The sequence below is a fragment of the Periplaneta americana genome, chromosome 9, assembly GCF_040183065.1.
Source record: "Periplaneta americana isolate PAMFEO1 chromosome 9, P.americana_PAMFEO1_priV1, whole genome shotgun sequence".
In the NCBI taxonomy this organism is placed as follows: Eukaryota; Metazoa; Arthropoda; class Insecta; order Blattodea; family Blattidae; genus Periplaneta; species Periplaneta americana.
In genome coordinates, this window is record NC_091125.1 from 43,651,412 (window position 1) to 43,672,558 (window position 21,147).

At 34.3% G+C, this 21,147-nt stretch overlaps 1 protein-coding gene across 1 annotated transcript in view; it reads left to right on the forward strand.

Annotated features, from left to right (window-relative positions):
* Positions 1-21,147, forward strand: part of Neurl4 (neuralized E3 ubiquitin protein ligase 4) — a 124,415-nt gene that overhangs the window by 76,786 nt on the left and 26,482 nt on the right. Inside the window, exons 22-25 of the mRNA XM_069834575.1 lie at positions 7,506-8,268; positions 13,250-13,522; positions 16,425-16,554; positions 19,136-19,356. Coding sequence (XP_069690676.1) covers positions 7,506-8,268; positions 13,250-13,522; positions 16,425-16,554; positions 19,136-19,349 — 1,380 coding nt within the window. The 3' untranslated portion in view covers positions 19,350-19,356. The remainder of the gene's footprint in view (positions 1-7,505; positions 8,269-13,249; positions 13,523-16,424; positions 16,555-19,135; positions 19,357-21,147) is intronic.

Consider the following 21,147-nt stretch of genomic DNA (forward strand, 5'->3'; position numbering starts at 1 on the left):
TATTCTTTTTTAATGTTTAAACATACTTTTTTGTGCGTATTTTAGTGTATAACTAAAAATTTCAGTGAAAGAAATAAGTATGATACCTTGATGTGCCTAAAATGCGTATTTTCATTAAAATAGAGCCTAATTTTACAAATTTTGAGCTTATTTTAGGTGCCTAAAACTGCAATTTTTAGTGCCTAAAAATCCGATGTCTAATTATGACATAATGACATTTACACAGTGTCCAATTAAACAGCTGAATTTGGTCATATCCAAGCACGAGTATTGCCTATATAACTAGTGTAATCATGAGTATTGTTGTTTGTTATTTGAATATATCGCATTTAACCTATGTTGCACCAATATTAAGCATGTACAAAGTGATAACTTCTCATGATCTGATGATGGCATAGTATGCCGAAAACGTTATAATCAGACATCGGATTCTAGGGCAAATGCCTATTTTGTTTCTTTAGGAGAAAAGTAAAAATAATTATTAATATTTGTGTTTCATGGAAATTGAAAGGTATTCAAAGAGTTTTATAGTGCCCTAAAATGCCCTAAAACGGTTATTAGAGCCTAATTTGTTAATATTCGCCTAAAAATGCCTAACTCACTGTAAAGTTTCGCATTTTACTCTTACTTTTTATAATTTATACATGCATTCACTGCGAAATTTAAGGCATTTAAAAAGTGGAAAGTTTGCTTCACACCGGCCATGAAACCATTGATAAAGGAAACAAAATGTTTTGAATCTCACGACACTCGCAATAGATTTCACCGAATTTAACATGTTTGGAGGCATAAATGCCGACAAAGAACCAACCTTAGTTTTGAAGCAGGCAACAATCACAACATGTGCTGCTACCGATTCAGAGATATACTATACTATAAAAATGACTTTTCGGTCTGAAACCGATTAGCTGTACTGCCCTTCAGAGTGTCATAAAATCACAATTTTTGGAGAAAGAGTGTTTTTGAAATATTTATGAAAAGTCGTAAAACTGCGAATTAGTAGGGTAAACCGTTACCAAATATTTAAAAGAATGGCCCTCCTAGTGTTAACACTACCAGGAAATGCAACAATAAGTGGAACTTTGTATTTTTGTCCAATTGAATCTCAATAACAACGGTTCATTTGAATGCTCGTTAACAGTTGCTCTTTCCCTCACCTTATTTGTGTTGAGAAGTTTTGAGCGGTAGGACGTTTTCCTGTGAAGTTTAACGCGATAATGCCGAAAAATATAAGTGCAAAATCTACATTGATCCGGCAATGGCTAACAGAATATTCAGAATTCACTTATGATGGAAAAATAATATTCTGCAAGATTTGTAGCAAACAGGTATGTAACAATAGTTGAAATATATAAATTCTATTAATTTTAATGAGTAGGCCTATAATATTTATACATTGACTGAGCTATCCTGAGGTATAATTCTTTTTAAGACCACTACACTTTAACCTTTTAAATTCCGATAGTTAAAGTATTTGCAGGTCATTAAAATTTTGATTGTTCGAACCCACTAACTTTGTGATAGAAATACGGCAATACAACAATTAGGATTTTATTTTAATTCAGTTTACTTTACATTTTTAGATTTCGCAAGAAAAGAAGTGCCACCTAAAGCAGCATGTGCAAGGAGCGGCTCATAAGGCTAAAGCTCAGCAGAAAAATCAACTGCAACAAACTTTACTAACACAGCCTACTTCATCCAATCTCAGCAGCAATTTCTATGCTGATTTAACCAGAGCGTTTGTTGCTGCTAACATTCCCTGAAATGCAATTGAAAATCCGGTTTTAAGACAGTTTTTACAAAATATCCCATCTGAGTCGACCCTAAGAAAAAATTACTTAGACAGAATATACAATGAAACTTTAGCTTCCATTCGGGAGGATATAGGTGATTCTTACATATGGGTCTCTGTGGATGAAACCTCAGATCCTATGAATAGGTATATAGCAAATATGGTAGTAGGAAAACTTAGTCCTGATGGACCTTCGATTCCACACCGCGTATGTGTTAAGGAACTTTCGAAAGTGAATAGCCAAGCCATTGCTTATTTTGTAAATAAAGGCCTACAGTCTTTATACTCAGGTAATATAGACGATTCTAAAGTTCTGTTGTTTTGTACTGATGCTGCCTCATACATGGTTGCTGCAGCTCCACTTCTTAAAACATTTTATCCTAACCTCACGCATGTAACCTGTCTAGCACATGGCCTTCACAGGGTTTCTGAAACAATCCGGAATGAATTTCCTCTTGTCAATTCGTTTATTTCTAACACAAAAAAATGTTTTTGTAAAGCCCCATCCAGGATTTCAATATTCAGAGAGAACTTTCCAGATATCCCACTCCCACCTCAGCCGGTTGTTACACGATGGGGAACCTGGATTCAGTCAGTGGTGTATTATTCTAAGTATTTTAAAGAAGTGGTCACAGTTATTGATAAATTACCTGAAACTGATAGTGCAGCGTGTGTGAAAGCAGTGAAAGATTATCTGAATGACTGACGAGTGAAAAACGACATTGCCTACATAACATCAAACTTTTCTTTCATACCTGCAAGCATTGAACAATTAGAACGTGAAAAACAATCTCTTTGTAGCCAAATAGCAATAGTAAAGGAAGCTCAAGTGAACATACATTCTGCTTTGGGCGAAACTGGGAAAAAAGTTAAAAATAAGTGGGACAACGTATTAAATAAGAATGTAGGATTTTCATTGTTGGAAAAAGTATCAAGAGTGATATCGGGGGAAAGTGTAAATGTTCCAGTAAGTATTGATGTTTCTATTGTACCTAATTTAAAATTTGCGCCTCTCACATCAGTTTCGGTTGAAAGAAGTTTTTCTGCTTTCAAAATGATTCTCAGTGACAAAAGGCAAAGGTTAACTGTGGAGAATTTAGAAAAAATTCTGGTGGTGTACTGTGCAGATAATTATAATAAAATCTGAGCATGGAACTGAATTTCAATAACTTAAAATGAGTAATCTTGATATCAATAATCATTATATCATTAGTTTCAATATATTAAATTTGTGCAGCTCTGTTTATAAATATAATATAGTATTCTTTTTTAATGTTTAAACATACTTTTTTGTGCGTATTTTAGTGTATAACTAAAAATTTCAGTGAAAGAAATAAGTATGATACCTTGATGTGCCTAAAATGCGTATTTTCATTAAAATAGAGATTAATTTTACAAATTTTGAGCTTATTTTAGGCGCCTAAAACTGCAATTTTTAGTGCCTAAAAATCCGATGTCTAGTTATAATCTATACTAATAATCAGGGAAAGGATTTATATGTAAATACATATTTACTTATAAAGCTAATATAATTTATATTTTGCATTATCTTTATGTTTCACAATGTGTAGGGTTGAAAAATCCTACTTTTATTTTCCATATTTTTCCATATTTTAGAGTTTAGTACATATTTTCGTTAATTTCCATATATTTTCCATATTTCATATAAAACAGTCCATATTATATTAGGTTTAACAATAAAACAAAACAAAATTCCATTAACTTTTAAAAATACATTTCAACAATAGAGATTTAAACACATGTTCAGTAATCCCTTTAACATCAGAGTTATTTGAAAATTAGCAGTCCTATCAACAATGGGAAAGTAAGTTACAAAACTGTATTAATTTAATTTAAAATTTTTAACAGACTTCAGTTGTGCAGCTCAACAGTTAAATGCCAGTCAGAGTACACATAGGTTCAGTTTTGTAAATCATACTATAAAGACGGTAAATATGCCAAAAGTACGTCATTCAGTCAATTTAAAATCAAAACTAACAAGTTACATTTCAGAATTTAAAGAAGTTGGTTTATCAACTGACAATAAAATATTATTTTGTAATTTGTGTCAGTGTGCAGTATCATCTACACAAAAGTTCCTGGTGCAACAACACATTACAACTAGTAAACATCAGGCCAACAAACAACTAAATTCCAAGCAGAGACAATTGTTTTCAACACAACCAACAACATCGAATGTAAGATCTGAGTTTAACATCGACCTGTGCCGTTCTCTCATCTCTGCTGATATTCCTCTCTACAAACTAAAGAATAAGGTCTTCAGGGAATTCCTTGAAAAATATACTCAACATACAATCCCGGATGAGTCAACACTTAGGAAGACGTATGCTCCATCCATCTACGATGAGACAATACAGAAGATAAGAGATGAAATTAAAGACAGTTCAATTTGGGTTTCCATTGATGAGACTCCCGACAAAGAAGGTAGACTTGTTGGTAATGTAGTTATCGGTTTGTTAAGTGAACAATATTCTGAACGAATTCTTTTACATTGTGATGTTCTAGAAAAGTGCAATAACAAAACTATAGTTAAACTGTTCAACGAAGCTATGGGTATCCTGTGGCCAAAGGGTATTATGTACGATAATGTGTTATTCTTTATTAGCGATGCTGCCCCTTATATGGTCAAAGCTGGACAAGCATTATCTGTTGTATATCCTAAATTGACTCATTTTACTTGTGTGGCGCATGCATTTCATCGTGTGGCAGAAGTGGTCAGAGACAATTTCCCTAAAGTAGATTTGTTGATTTCATCAGTGAAAAAAGTATTTCTCAAAGCTCCCAGTAGAGTTAACGTGTTGAAAGAAATGTACCCTGAAATTCCATTGCCACCAAAGCCAATTTTAACTAGATGGGGTACATGGCTAGAAGCAGTTGAATATTATGCCGAACATATAGACTCTATTAACAATGTTCTCCTTGCATTGGACTCTGAAGATGCAGTCTCAATTGATACTGCGAAAACAGTTACCTGTGACATAAGTGTGAAGAATGACTTAGCTCACATTCAGCATACATTTTCATGCATCATAAAAACGCTCAAAAGTCTCCAAAATAGGCACCTTTCACTATCTGAAAGTTTTGAAATTATAAATAGTACTGTGGAACAACTGAATCGTGGTAGAGGTAAAGTTGCAGATGCAGTAAGAGCTAAGGTGGACACTGTACTTTCAAAAAACCCTGGATATGAAGAACTACAAAAGGTTGTTGCTGTGATGAGTGGTGAATCAACAGTGAAGATTAACTTGGACTTATCCCCAGCAGACATTGTGAAATTGAATTATGTACCAGTTACTTCTTGTGACGTCGAATGCTCTTTTAGTCAGTATAAATCTATCCTCAGAGACAATAGAAGAAGATTCACTTTTCAGCACTTGAAAGAAATGTTTGTAACCTATTGTTATGGTAACAGACAATAAAAATTGTGTTTTGTTGAAACTACATTGGAAGATAAAGTACGTCCATTATATTTTTTGTTTAGTTTGATTAAAATGTACCAATATTTAACGTACATAGTCATTTTTTTATAATTTTAAGTCCATATTTAATTCCATATTTTGGTAAAAATCCATATTTAATTCCATATTTTGGTAAAAATAACTACATATATATTTACATATTTCATATATTTTTAGTCCATATAAATCCGTTCCCTGCTAATAATAAATCTGTAGCCAAAATTTTTCTGGTAATTTTCGATTTTCCAAAAATAATTGATGTCAACATGTATAATTAACCATCCTGACACCGAAAATCGCTTTTTTGACATTTTTGTTTGTATGTCTGTCTCTCTGTCTGTCTATCTGTCTGTCTGTCTGGATGTTTGTTACCTTTTCACGCGATAATGGCTGAACCGATTTATATGGAAATTGGAATATAAATTAAGTTCGTTGTAACTTAGATTTTAGGCTATATGACATTCAAAATACTTTATTTAAAAGTGGGGTTATAAGGGGGCTTCAATTAAATAAATAGAAATATCTCCCTTATTATTAATTTTCATAAAAAATGTTACATAACAAAAGTTATTTAAAAATAATTTCCGATAAGTTTTATTCTATACAAAATTTTGATAGGACTGATATTTAATGAGATAAATGAGTTTTAAAATTACAATAACAACATCATCTAAGGCGCTGTACTGAAATAAAAACAAATGACTTCGTCTATAAGGGGCCTTGGACAACAACAATCGAAAGCTATTAAACATAGCCTGCAGAGAATGTTTCTGTGTTTGTATAAAGTAGTATCAGAAGCTAATTAATTGTTTAATTATTATTTCACCATTGGAAATTGTAGTTTCTTTAGATGGACATAATTCTACAAAGTTATTACAGTAACTTCTGAAACATATTAGCAAGTAATATAAAGTATACACATTAAAACTAAATGATATGTCAATATTCATTAAACTATGGTTGCATGAAATAACAATTAAGAAACATGTTAAAGGAATTGTCATTGCACCAAATGATTGCTCTCTGGACCAAAATTACCGCATTTTAATTATTTAAATACAATTTAAATTAAATAACATATTAAACGATTTATCCTTCTATCAAACACGAATGTTCCCTGGATCAAACGTCCTATATTAATTATGTAATTACTTTATATTTATTTCTAACAGGTGCAGCGGAGCGCACGGGTACGGCTAGTATAGTTAATAACACTATATATTGTATGATAAGCAAATTGACGGTTCCATTTATCCTATACTCATTGTACTTCTGCTTATCGGTTAAAACTACCTCAAAATGAAAATATCAAAATGAAAATATTGAGCTGTATAGTTTCTCATCGTCACATTGTTTCTATTTGTAGATGTTTGAGCTCTGTGTTACATTTTTCCTTCCTTTCTTTCTGGTTAAACTTACTATTATTATTTTTACTGGTACAGATTTTCTTAATCTAAACAGTTAACACTCTAATAATGTTCGGTTTACATCATAGAGTTACGATCTTTACGTATTCTACTCTTGATAGAGTTTAATATTTTGGTATGTTATGGATTATTTTCAGGACTATTACAGCAGTGAGTCTTTTCAGTAGGAAGTAAAAAAGACTTAACCATCACTACCTTTATGGATTCTTTATTTGCTGTTGTTCCTATTTTTTATTTCTTCTAAGCACTCTCTTTCTAATAGAGACGTAATTTCCTCTTTTATATTATACTTTATTCCAAAGTCGTTTTATGTTGTTGGTAAATTTGGTTTCTCTCTTGATTAATGGATGTACCAATGATACTTACCTTTTGACACCGAAAGTAATATAACCTCTCAACTTTCTATTGTATTATGCTGTTCCATTGAATTTATGTGTGCGTGTGTGTCACATGTATTGAAAAAAAGAAACATACTGTTTGGAATTAAAGGCGAGAGACTGTTAGAAGACTGGAAATCCAAAAGTAAGATTCGAAATTTGTTTAAGGTGATTGCTTTGTTCGTTCCCCATATCCCAGTTTGGTACTGTATTTATTTTAATTTCTGTTAACATTTACAATCTGTAATCATATATATGCATACATCTGTGAAAGTAAACACACCTTTCTGACTATGCTGAGCTTCCTATTTAGCCTCTTTTCCCATCATAAGCTGAAAAATCAAATAACACGATAAGAGCTATATTAATGAATCATTTATAGGAATGTAAATGTAAATGCATTGTGTGAAATTCTGACTCTTGTTGACAGGTAACGATCATGAATTTATCAGATGATGTGAACCAAAGCTCAGTCCAGGCATCGTTGGTGCCCAGCACAATAGAAGCAACATCTTCCTTGGATGCAACCCAGGATCAGACACAACTCGAATCAGAATCCTTGAGCGAGAAGGCAGATCTGGAGTGTGACGAGAAGGAGAAGCTGTCGGAGTTGCTGGCAAGTTGTGGAAGTGGCGAAAACTCTTTCTCACACCGTGGTGGAGAAAATATGCTGACGAGCAGTAGTGGCGAGTTCCAAGCAATGGGAGCCCATCTTCCATCTCCTCTGAGTCCCTACACAAACACCACTTCTCCGATTTGTCCTCCAGTTGTCACCAACACGAATTTAAAATCTCTAAGCATTCCCATATCTCAACAGATCTCGACCTCTACAGTTGTTACCCCTCCTTCTCTACCTCTTTCCAATGCTAGTAATGTTGTACCTGTTGTGTCCAATGCAACGAATGTTAGTATTTCGAATATGAATTCAGTTCCTAATGTTACAACTAATGTAGGCTCCGATACGAACCTCACAGCAACTATTTCAGACTCTAATGTAGATGCAGTTTTGAATGATAGTACAGTGATGAACGCTTCTTCAACACATATTCCAACGCCTGGAGCCATATCGGCTCAGATGATAGGTGGCAGCACAGCACCTGCATCTCCAGTGTCCACTGCACCAATGGCTTCTGCAAAGAACTGTGAATATCTGAATGCTTGTTCAAGGTTCAAGAGTTTGCTTGGATTGCCAGGTGAGAATTTAGTCATATTTTGTAATTTAGAGACATTCAAATCACTGTGATGTGTATGAAAAGCAATGCTGTCTGTATACGACTGCAACTTGTAACAATATTTCCTGGTAGTCTAGTACACTTCCTGCCTGGAATCTGCAAGCATAGCAACTGTTAGATGCCTGTATAGTGGTGAGTGCACATATGTAGTACTATGTACATAATATTTTCCCTACTTCACTGCGTGGTTGCTTAGACAAAAATGATTTGTTCAACGTTCTGCTATTAAAGTTAAATATACCGGTATTTTTAGTGTTATATTGTGTTTTACGATCATAATTTTAGTAAATAGGTATTAACCAATTATCGTGACAGTGAATGAAGGTGAATGATCACGATAAACGTTTTTTCATGTCCGATAGTATATTCTCATCACACACCTTGCGCCAACCCACCACATGATGTCTTTCGTTTAAATTCCAGGTGGGAGGTGTATGGGATTTCCATAGGATGGACAATGGCATAAATGAGATACATGAGAAGAACTGTCTTTATTCATTTTTGGATCACGTTCATAATTGGAATTAAGATAAAATAATTAAAAATACAATTAAATTTTAGAATCTACTCAAAATCACAAATTTAATTGAAAACATCGTGTCGAGAGGTTAGAGAACAGCAGAATTACAAAATTTTAGCATTTATTTAAAATCACAGATTGAATTGAAAACTTGTCGACAGGATAGAGAACAGCAGAATTACAAAGTACAGTACCTTTAACATACATGCTAAAGAGAAACAAAAGTTTAGAATAATTCAAGAAATAATGAATTGAAATTGGAGCAAGTTATTAGCATAAGACGTAGAAGAATCTGGCAGTAATGATATAGATATAAGCTTCATAATTTTCCACATCTTACAATTCCAAATCTCTACTGTCTGTCTGTAAATGTCATAACATTATATCCTTTTCTCTAGGTCTTTCAAAAATCTTCCCCGGCCCTTTGGTATGACTATCTCCCTCGGCCCTGTGGTATCCACATTAAAACTTTTTTTTTATTAGTTGGTCCACCTACATCCTTTGTATTTGACCAAACCATTAATTGTTTAGTGTTCGTGTCAATCATAATAGTACTGGGTGATTAGCCTGTTTGAATCCACAGCACAGCATTTTTGTTCTTGTCATCAAGCTTACCTCTTCTGTATGTTAGTAATCATCTGTCATGGATATTCAAGCTGACAGTGTGTTACAAAGTGTTTTACTCACCTAATTTACCAAAGAAGGTGTTAAAATTGCGCTTTTTCTATGCATTCTTGCCATCAGCTTAAATTCCCGATCACTTGTTGTAGTTCACATCGTGATATGGAGGCTATTTCTTGTTCAATATTGTTCTTCAGTTTGTATAGGTTGTGTGGGTTTTTTTCTGTCCTCCCCCCCCCCCCCCCCAGTGTGTCCCGAAGATAACAGTCACAAAATATATGTTCAGGGGATCATGGAGACCACATATTTGTAATGGGCCTATCTTCAAACACATTACAAACTGTCTGTAAAGAAATATTGGCGATATGCGCTGTTGCAGAATCCTGTTTAAAGAACTGAAATTACGCTCACTTTCAGACAGTTGATTGAAAAAAGACTGCAAAGTCATGGTGATATACCTATCAGCATTAGTCTTCCAAAAAAATATTGGTCCTTATAATTTGTTTTTTACTAATAGATTAGAATAGAATGTTTTCTCTTCCACTCAACCAGCCTTAATCAATGCAGTAGTGATATACATCTTTAAATTATGAATAATTGCAATACACTAAAGATTCTACATAAATATTCTTGAGTTAAATTTTAACGACTAATGGCACACCAAACAATGATTTTCTAGTTGTGAAGGGGCACTTCATGGGGGAGATCTCGTTTTTTTGCACTCCAGTATTGGTTGTTTTGAAAATTGACATATCCATGCAGATAGAACCCGACCTTATCTGAAAAGAAAATAAGGAATGAGTCTTTGTCATGAACACGAGTCAAAATACACTTGCAAAACGTGTGCCTAGAAACTGGTTCATCTTTTCTTAATTCATGAGTCACTGTAACGTATAGAGTTTTAGTTTTAATAGTAATAAATAGTAATAATGTTGCTTTCTGAACTGAACTGTAGAAAATTCTGTTTATTGAAAAAGCTGTCTTTGAAATTTTAGGGAAAATGTCCAATGTTGCTCAATTGCCTTCGTACTTCTCGAACAGATTGTCAGTATGTAGGAATCATATATTGATATTTATTTTTTCTTCAGCAGAAAGAACCATTCGCTTACATGTATTGAAGGGAGACAAACATGCACACTTATTGAAAATTATCTGACTTGATTTGTTGGTGTAGACCAGGCAAAAAGATTAGATTTAGGAGGTGATTGTCGTAGGTGAAACAAAGGTTACTTGCTATCTACTGCACACCACTATTTCTCAATGCTACATGGGATGTCTCCTAGCACTTGGAAGATGAAGCTGTGATAGCTCTCATGCCAAGAGCATCATGGATCCACCCAGGATGATCTTCGAGTATAAGAACTATTCACAATTTTTCTAACTTTATCATTTATAATTTTTTTCAGTCTATTTTCCCACAGCTGTTCTTCAGAAATCCGTCTTGGCACTTAATTTATGACAACAATGGAACAAATTTACTGCTGAATAAAATCTAGTCTATCGTAGTATCGTGCTGTTATTCAAGTGTTCTGAAATATTCTAAATTGCAAGAGATATTATAACTTTACGATTTACATGCAGCAATATAAAAATGAAAGCTTAATAGTATAAAATAATTATTTATTTCTTTGTTTGGTCTTGTTACAGAATTCGATGTATGCAAATTGGTTTATATTGCATTGTCAATCAAGTACTTATCAATATTATTTACTGTGATGATACGTTCAAAATTGTTTCACATAATATACTGTATATTTTTTAAACAGAAACATGACAGAGTTGCTAGAAATGAATTTCTCTTGATTTGCGATTTATGAAGGAAAACCCAACGTACTAATCATAAAAAACAACCTCATAGCTCTGTTAAGAATGTTGGTGATTTATGTTTGACTTTCATTGCACTGCGAATATATAGTTAAAATTTGACTAATTATTCCTAAAAGCATTTATACAAAATCACAATAATCTGAATTATTTGTTATTCTTAATAATATTTTTTTTAGAATCAACAGTCTGTTTTGTAAAGGGCCAATGTTTTATATTGGTTAGTCCGAATAGCACCATATGATCATATCATCCAACATGTGAAACGAAACATTACTTCGGAAAACGTATTATGTGCCCTTTCTTGTGTTAAATGTTACATTACCTCGTTAACATGTTTCAGCCTGTTATTTAACACAAGAAAGGACACATAATACGTTTTCCGAAGTGATATAGTGTTAAAAGTTGTGTAATCAAGATGTATAGAAACATTACTGTTTAAAGAAATGGATTAGTCACAGAAAAGACAACATCCAGCTTTTATATATGTTTAAAGTTATAATAATTACCAGTAGCAAATTATTAGAAATGGTGAGCTCTAAATTATGATATTTCTTTTTATAGTACACCATCATAAATCTTTTTTAAAATCGTGCTTATCCATAAAGTTCAAAGAGATACGTAATAAAGTATAAAAATAAAGGAATTTATTGATTTGCAATTAAAATTCGGCATTTAGCTCATTAGAACTAAATTGAATCCATCATCCCGAACTAAAATAATGTTCATCACCTTTCTTATATCACTCTCCTAATTAAACAAAATATGTGAGAACGACAAGAGGAAAAATACATAATATATTGTTCTCACTCTCATTGTCATTTCATTTAAATATAGTACTTCTTCGATTATAATTGTTTTATTATTGACTTATATTTTGATTTCTGTTGATGTGAAATTAATTTGTAGAGAAAAGGTGATTATAATGAAACATTTATTGCTGTGAGAAGTTTTAATGTAGATGGTGTTATATAAGAAAGATATGTACACTATTTTTTGTACATATAAATAAAATTAATGCTTCATTTCCACACTGAAAGCTGGAGGTGACTGTAATATGTATTGCTGAGAAAATTAATGCTTTTGTTGATGTTACTACATAATATGGGCGGCCGGGTAGCTCAGTTGGTAGAGCAGCTGGCTACGGACTGGAAGGTCCGGGGTTCGATCCCAGGTGGTGACAGGATTTTTTCTCGTTGCCAAACTTTCAGAACGGCCCCGAGGTTCACTCAGCCTCCTAAAAAATTGAGTACCGGGTCTTTCCTGGGGGTAAAAGGCGGTCAGAGCGTGGTGCCAACCACACCACCTCATTCTAGTGCCGAGGTCATGGAAAGCATGGGGCTCTACCTCCATGCTCCCCAAGTGCCTTCATGGCATGTTACGGGGATACCTTTTACTTTTTTACTACATAATATGACATCAATTCATTCATAAAAATGGACGAAGAACAGCTCTCCTCCATTGAAACTGTACGTAATAAATTGTCACATTGCAATTCAAGGAACATAAATAACTTAGTAGATATCTACGAGTATACAATAGAGAGGAAAAGTAGAGTAATGATGATAATGTTATAACAGTTCTAGTGTTGAAGAGAGTGTAACTCAAGAGAACTTGCACACACAATAGTCCCTACCATTTGTTCTCAAGATTTCAAGTTTTTTTATATACAAAATTTACTAAATAAATAGTTGTCTTTATCGTGTTACTACAGTGTGAATTTATACGATTTAGAAGTTCATAAATATGGTAGATTAATATTTATTTATTTATTCTAATGGCTCGTAATCTACTAATTAAAAAATAAGTGGTAGAAGAATGGGAGTACCTTGACAAAACTTGCTACAAAACTGCACCACTATTTAAAAATACAGAAGATACAGAATTGAAATATAGTTGGATGTTACATACATTTAGCTAAATTTTTGTGTACCAGTATCCAAATGACTTAATGTGGTTTAATTGTTGTTTGTTTAGATGCGTTCTTCAACCATACTGATACTGGCGTTGGAGGTGGTATCTGTTATTGCGAATGCTGCCAGAAGTTGCGTGGTGGTGGTGTTGGAATGCAGCAGGTCTATCACCAGAAAGGCGAGCCTGTGCCATCCGGGTGGTGCCGATTTGCACTGCGACGTCCACCTGGCACACCAGACCCCGACTCAGCTGCAGACAAGTGGCATGTTGCGTTCTCTGGTGCTCGCCTTGCAGACATTAGGACTGTCCTGGATCACGGACAGCTTTTGCTGCCAGGTCAGATTACAGGAAGATAAAAACAAATTTTAACAAAGACAATCGTAAGAAGTGCTGAAAAGGAGGATAATTATATTTGAGCAGGAAAAAAGTGTGCTTCATGATAAGGTAGAAAATGTATTGTCTTCATGTTTGATGAACCTACAGTGAACCATCAACTTAACATCACCCACCTTCTTTATAGATCTCTTCTTTATTTTGTCTCACTCCTCCTCCTCCTTCTCCATTCTAAAAATTAGGAACGTTTCCCGGTTCTGACTTCACAGGTCACTTCGTTATTTCCTGCGTCATCTCCCTTTCTCTTCTTTCCTTTTGGCGAACATATCAGTGTTGCTGTAGGATTTGAGAGAAATTCTTACCTCCATTACTAATTCTAACTTTGTGCAGTCTTTACAGATCTAAAAAGTTTAACTTAAGGTTTATTTTTATTTAACACTTAGGCCTATGCCAAATTTACAATCTGCCTAGAATAGACAATAACTAAATATTATATAAGAATATGACATGAGTGGAGATGTTTTCCTCCTCAGTGACTCAAAAGCAGCGATGTCTGCAATTGGAAACTACTTACTACAACCAGCTAATGATGACATTAAACAATGCAGAGAAGACATCAAGAAACTAAATAAAATCGTACATCTGCAATGGATACCTTCTCACTGCGGTATTGCCGGGAATGAAGCAGCAGACTTTCTGGCAAAGAAAGGAACAACTATCCCCCTTTCATATTCTAACATGCTGCCATTCCATAGAGCATCTACAAATATAAGAAGTCGAGTGAGACAATGTTTCCTTAAGAGTTTGGAGGAACAAATTAAAGATAAACACTGGAAGGACGCACTAAACTCCACTCTCCTTGAATGGCCCAGAAGAGAAGCTGTAGCGACATTCCGCACCGCAGTAGGTCATGACTGTCTAGCTAATCACCTCCACCGCCTGGGTGTATTATCAGCCCCCACTGCATGCTCTGTGGATGTTGCGACACCATAGACTCAAACCACATTAAGACTTGTCCAGCACTTTCATCTGTCAGCTTTGTGGATAGGTACTGGGAGGCCAGAGAAAGAATGCAGCAGTGCTGACATCCTCTCCTTCGTAGTTTCACTTGCACATTGTTCACTTTATTTCGTTTTCTTTCATTTTAGTTTTTATCGCCATTGTACGGCCAATGACTCTAGTCAAGTGCCACTGCATTGAATAAAAAAAAACACTCCATTAGAAAAATAACGTTGTTTAAAATAGATATAAACCTAATGAAAATGAATGGAAGATCTAGAGCAGCCCTGTACAAACAGTGCTCATTGAGTGCAAGCAGGAGAGTCGTGTTAACAGCTTGCTGGCGCGGAGGGGGAAGGGAAGGTACATCGAAATGATAAATCAAAATAAAACTTAATCATATTATAGATTTTAGAAGCTATATAAATTCTATTATTTCTGTACAATAAATATTTCTGTATTAATTAATTAGTTCAAGATTGTTTTGTAAACACTGAACATGTCCAATTGCTGTGGAGTAACAGCATACCCGAGCGTGAAATGAATGTTCCTGGGTTCAAACCTTGGTTGGGACAAATTACCTGGTTGAGGTTTCTTTCCGAGGTTTTTCCTCAACCCATTAAGAGTAAATGCTGAGTAACTTTCGGTGCTAGACCCTGGACTCATTTCATCGACATTATTACCTTCATCTCACTCAGATGCCAGATAACCATAGCAGTTGATAAAACCTTGTAAAATAACTAATTAAAAAAACTGAACGGAAATTCAGTTCATGAATACTCGTACTTCCTTTTGTGTATGCACATTTTATATGAGACCACCTCTTGATGTAAGTTATTGATAAATAAAAATAAAACATAATGATGATATAGATTTAAGTAGCTATATAAATGCTATTATTTCTATATAATAAATAATTCTGTATTAATTAATTAGTCCAAGATTGTTTTGTAAACACTGAACGGGAATTCATTTCATGAATACTCGTACTTCCTTTTGTGTACGTACATTTTATATGAGACCACTCTTTCTTCCAGTCCACTCTGAGTGGAGCCAATACCTGTATTCTTCTCGCGAGTTGTGAGACACCTCGGAAAGCACTAACCTTGTGCAGACCTGGTCTAAAGAATTGATACTTTTAAGTCTTCTTATATTTTTTACTATTATCCAGCAAATTTAATGCATAATGTTTGGATGATTTTTCGGCCACCTGAATATCTTCTCGTATCTCTGTTTTTTATCACTTCTCATATTTTCTGTAAACAGCTTCTTCTTTTGAGCTCCTGATAGTTTTTTGGTTTGCTGCCTTCGTTTTCTCTGTGCCCACAGCCAAATTCTCTAGATTGAGTTCAGTTGGAATATGCCCTCTCAAGTATGCTAGAATAACTCCTTGTCCAGTTTCAGATTTTCTTATTTCTTGTATTAACTTCCATTAAGGTCCTATGAGTATGAGGGAATGAACTTTCTACACTGACAGAGTCCTCTATGCCAGTGTACAGTTTACTCTGGGAAGTCACTATACTGATCGGACCTTAAAGGATTTGCGAGTGTTTAACACTTCGCCAGCTACTCTCCAGCCTCAGAAGTTTCTAAACATATAACATCGACGAGAGGGGGGGGGGGAAGAGAGAGAGACAGATAGACAGTGTTTTGGAAGTGGGAAGGATGCTGTTTTCTTTTGAGCACAAAGTTCCAACAAAGGACATCTGTCAGAGACGATGTTTTTGAAAGGGAAAGTAAAATCTGAAATAGATATTGCAGTAACATTTCTTTTTGGTCAGTGTTTTTGGGGCCAATTTTTTAACATATTTGTTTCATTTTGTATTTTTTTACATATATTCATACAACTCGTCGTATTTTTTCTTTTCTTTTTCTTCATAACTTATATAAAACATGTTTGATGCAGGTGAGCTGGGATTGGAGCGCAGTGCTAGTCGGAAAGATAAATCAAAAGAAGATGATTCAGATGGTTCGCAACTTCTGTTCTCACCCAGCCTTAAATACGCTGCCTCAACTCCCTTCACGAATAAATACGAGTAAGTTTTCAACACAAAGTGATGTTTTTTTTAAGTACATGAAGGTGTCAGTATTTATTAGTATTGAATTATACTGTTCATATTATAATTGAGTTACAGTAATCATCATCTTTCTCTCTAAATAGTTCTTTAGTCTCATACCTAATATTTTGTGATTATAATGATAATATAACGAGGTCCTCTTCATAGTATTATTGATAAAATAACGAGTGGTAATTATGGAATGGTGGAATGAAAGTTTTTCGAGAAAACCTGTTCATTGTCCTGTTTTTCACCAAGATTGCCAATTTCGACTTTCCTAGTTTTGAACTTGATATCTTTAGCATCGAAAGCTTCACCATTTGTTGCGCCAGTACACAGGTCAGTTTAAATTTTGTATGTCATCAAAATATAGGACAAAATTAATGTACAGATTATCCCTTCACTTGCCTTCTAACAAAATATGCTGGTGGGTGTTGACTGATTGTCGACTGAGCTACTGGCAATTCGACATCCCGAGGTAATGTAGCAAAGTGCCGTTTTGGTTCGGATTTGTTTTGATAAACAATTCTTAAAAAATTGGTACATACCATTACACAAAATTCTGAAAATGTCCTCTCTGCTCTCAAAGACAAGTCTGGCATCATTTCAGCAGATTTAGAAATAGCCTACTCACTGTCAGTGTATTCTGAATCTCACCGGTCCGGTGGCATCAATGACGTCACTTTGCAACGAAAATAAGGAACAAAACTGCTGGAAGAATCGATGCTGTCATGGCGACTGTGTAAGTGGTTATCTGTGCTACGCTAGCAAAATTTTGCGAAATTTCCGTACTGCCATCTCGTTCAAATAAAAGAGATCATAAACAACTTATTTCTTGAACCGGTAGTAATAACTGGCCCGTTGACATGTTCGCTCATAAGCCATTAACATATTATTTTTACGTTGTGCTCATTACAAACAATACAGCAGAACTAAAGTAGAACATACCACCATGACACAGCAGTGCACGATGTTATTCGTCTGCTAATTCCCGCCCTATACAATAACCAGTCAGATTCACTGATGGCGGCTGATGGAGCCTGCCACCACCTCTGCAAGTTGATGGCACCGGTGGAGCATCAATGACGTCATCGGTGAAATTCGGAACACCGTGATGCCATCGGATTGCTCACCGGTGAGATTCAGAATACGCTCTGTGGTTTCATACCGGAAATGGTGTTCTGAATATTGTTTTCCAGCTCATTTAATGTGTAGAGACAGTAATTTTCATTTAATTTATTGTATTCTATAGATCTTACATCAGCATTGAAGCTTTAAGATGTGGAACAAGTCAAGATTTATACGATTTTTATTTATTTATTTATTTATTTATTTATTTATTTATTTATTTATTTATTTATTTATTTATTTATTTATTTTATTTATTTATTTATTTATTTATTTATTTATTTATTTATTTATTTATTTATTTATTTATTTATTTATTTATTCATTCATTCATTTATTTATTCGTCTAGTTATTTATTTATTTAATTAATTATATATTTATTTAAGGGGCTATATTTATATTTTGTACCAGAACAATGGAAGGAATCCATAATTGTGCCTATCTTTAAGAAGGGGAAAAAGACTAACTGCAGGAAGTTTCGAGGAATATCACTTTTATTGACTTCATACAAAATTTTGTCCAATATTTTTTTAGAAAATTAACTCATTATTTTATGAAATTATTGAGGATCATCAATGTAGTTTTAGACATATTAGCTCGACTATTGATCAGATTTTTTGTATTCGACAGATATTGGAGAAAAAATGGGAGCATAAGAGCACAGTACATCATTTATTCGTAGATTTCAAATAGGCATATGATTCGGTTAAGAGAGAAGTTTTATATAATATTCTTATTGAATTTGGTATTCCCAAGAGACAAGTTAATTAATTAAAATGTGTCTCAGTGAAACATACAAACAGTCCATATAGGTCAGATTCTGTCTAATGCTTTTCCAATTCACTGCGAGCTAAAGCAAGGACATGGACTAATCACATTTACTTTTTAACTTTGCTCTAGAATATGCCATTAGGAAAGTCCAGGAAAACAGAGTGTGTTCGGAATTGAAAGGGTTACATCAGCTGCTTGTTTATGCGGATGATGTGAATATGTTAGGAAAAAATCCACAAACGATTAGGGAAAACACGGGAATTTTACTTAAAGCAAGTAAGGAGATAGGTTTGGAAGTAAACTCCGAAAAAACAAGGTATATGATTATGTCTCGTGACCAGAACATAGTACGAAATGGAAATATAAACATTGTAAATTTATCCTTTGAAAAGATGGAAATCACCATAAAGTGAAAGCAAAGAGGTAGTGCTGTTTTTTTTAATTCCCCGACACTATTGAGACAGATGGTATTAAGATAGCATCATTTATCCCTCTATTTTTATTTTATTATTTAGACGTGGGACATATTTTATATCTTTATAGGTTACATTAAATTTGAGAAAATATTGGTTTTTAATTATAATTGCATAACATAATGAAGATGGATGCACGTGTACAATATGAGGTGGAAAGGAACACAAATTGAAATCGACTTTCCAGATATGTTGACCCCAAGACTAAACGAAAGTATGAAGCACGAGCTGCATTCCAACTTCTAGTGCAGCCAGGCTCCTACAAGATTGGCCCTCCGTCCGTTGCTGGAGTGGGCAAGCCCATTGACCCACATCTAGACCATGATGCTACTGAGTGGGTCACCAAGGAGAGGGGTGCCACTGTACTTTGTGCACTTTTGGTGAAGCTGGATGGACTCTAACACTTGGGTGAGCCTTTACATTTTTGTTAACATATCTTTTCGCTTAGTAAGTTAAAATACACAAATTTATATGCATATATATCTTATCTATATCTTTCTGTGTGTGCGTGCGTGCGTTTCTTGTGTGTGTTGTGCGTGTGCGTGCATAAGTGCATTTGTCAGAGATTCTGAGGCTAATGCTTTCTTAAAAATCTAAATTTTATTGGAGGATTATAACACTTTCTCTGTAATATTCATTGTAATCTCTCTGTGACTATAAAAACCATTCTAAATACACCACAATAATAAATTATTCAGAAAATATTGCGTATTCTCGTCTGTTTGTAGTTCGTTATGATTGTGTACTGATGTGTCGACTTAAAAGAATATTGTAAACGGAAATAATTATATTATATTGATCAATATTGGGTTCTTATCATTGTCGTCATCATCATAATCTCCACCATCACTTTCACTGTCACCACCACTGCCATCACCACCACCACCACCACCACCACCACCACCACCACCACCACCACTACTTCATATGTTAGAGTTAGACCATGAGCTTTGTATATGAAATATAAATTCTCAGAAGTATCAAAAACACTAAGATATTGATTAATGTGTCCATTTCATTGTACTGGACATCTTCTGATTATTAATGTCGTATCTTCTTTCTCAGTTCCTGGCAGATAATATTATCCTTCTACTAGTCCCATCTCTTCAGTATCTCATTGTCAATATTGAAGTGTTGCTCTCTGTATCTCATACACTACAGTAACCATCATCTTTCAGAATTTTTAACATTATTTTTATTCTCTGCCTCTTTTCTTGTTTCCTTTTCTGTCCCTTTCGTCTCTCTTTTTGTCTCTCTCTCTTTCATCTCCGGGTCTGTTGATTGAACTCAACTCAACTCCATAGAACTAAGTTCTTGGTTATTCATTCTTAAAGATAACTAGCTGGGCAATCATGATAATCAGTATGAATAGACTTCAGAAAAGTTGGCCTGTACTTACATAATTTGGCTTTCAATACTAACTTTTAGCAAGATTTACTTCAACAACACTCACATTGCTGGCTACGTGTATGAAGTGGTTTAGGCATGGATATTTGTTTGTCTGTTGTCAAAAGTGATGCCCTGTGTTGTATGTGAAGGCAAAGTCTCTTACTGACTCCAAGTGACGGGAATTTCGTATCCTGCCAAGTATCTGTTGAAAAAAAGGAAATGTTTGATGTTTCGGTAAAATCGGTGTGAACATGGTGAACTCAAGCCACATCTTACTGAGAAAGAGGTAGGTAGATGGAAAGAAAGAAAGAAATCAAGAGAAGAAGAAGTGTTTTCAGGTGCTTCTTGAGTTATTTTTTCTTTTGTAGTGAGAGGAGTCCTTTTTTAATTAATTATTTCAGTACAGAAAGAAATATATAAACCACCAGTGTGGTTAGGGGTTAACAAGTGAGATTCGTGCTCCAGGCTGCTCTCAGGCATGAGTTCGAATCCTGCTTGACCTAATTATCTTATTGTTTTTTTTTTTTTCAAAGATTTTCTCCAACTGTAAGATGAATATTTGGTAATTCTATGATGAACTCTTGGACTCATTTCACCAAGATACTCTCTCGCTACCACAAAACAAACTGATGCTAGATAAGCATGCAGTTGATACAGCGTCGTTAAATAACCGATAAAAATAAAAATAAAAACACTAATATATTAAGAGACAACTCAGATTTCCACTTGGACTTTCAACTCTTAAGTGATTCTGTCACTTTTTTCTTTTTCTTTCTTTCAGAAATCATCACAAAATGGCATTACAGTGCA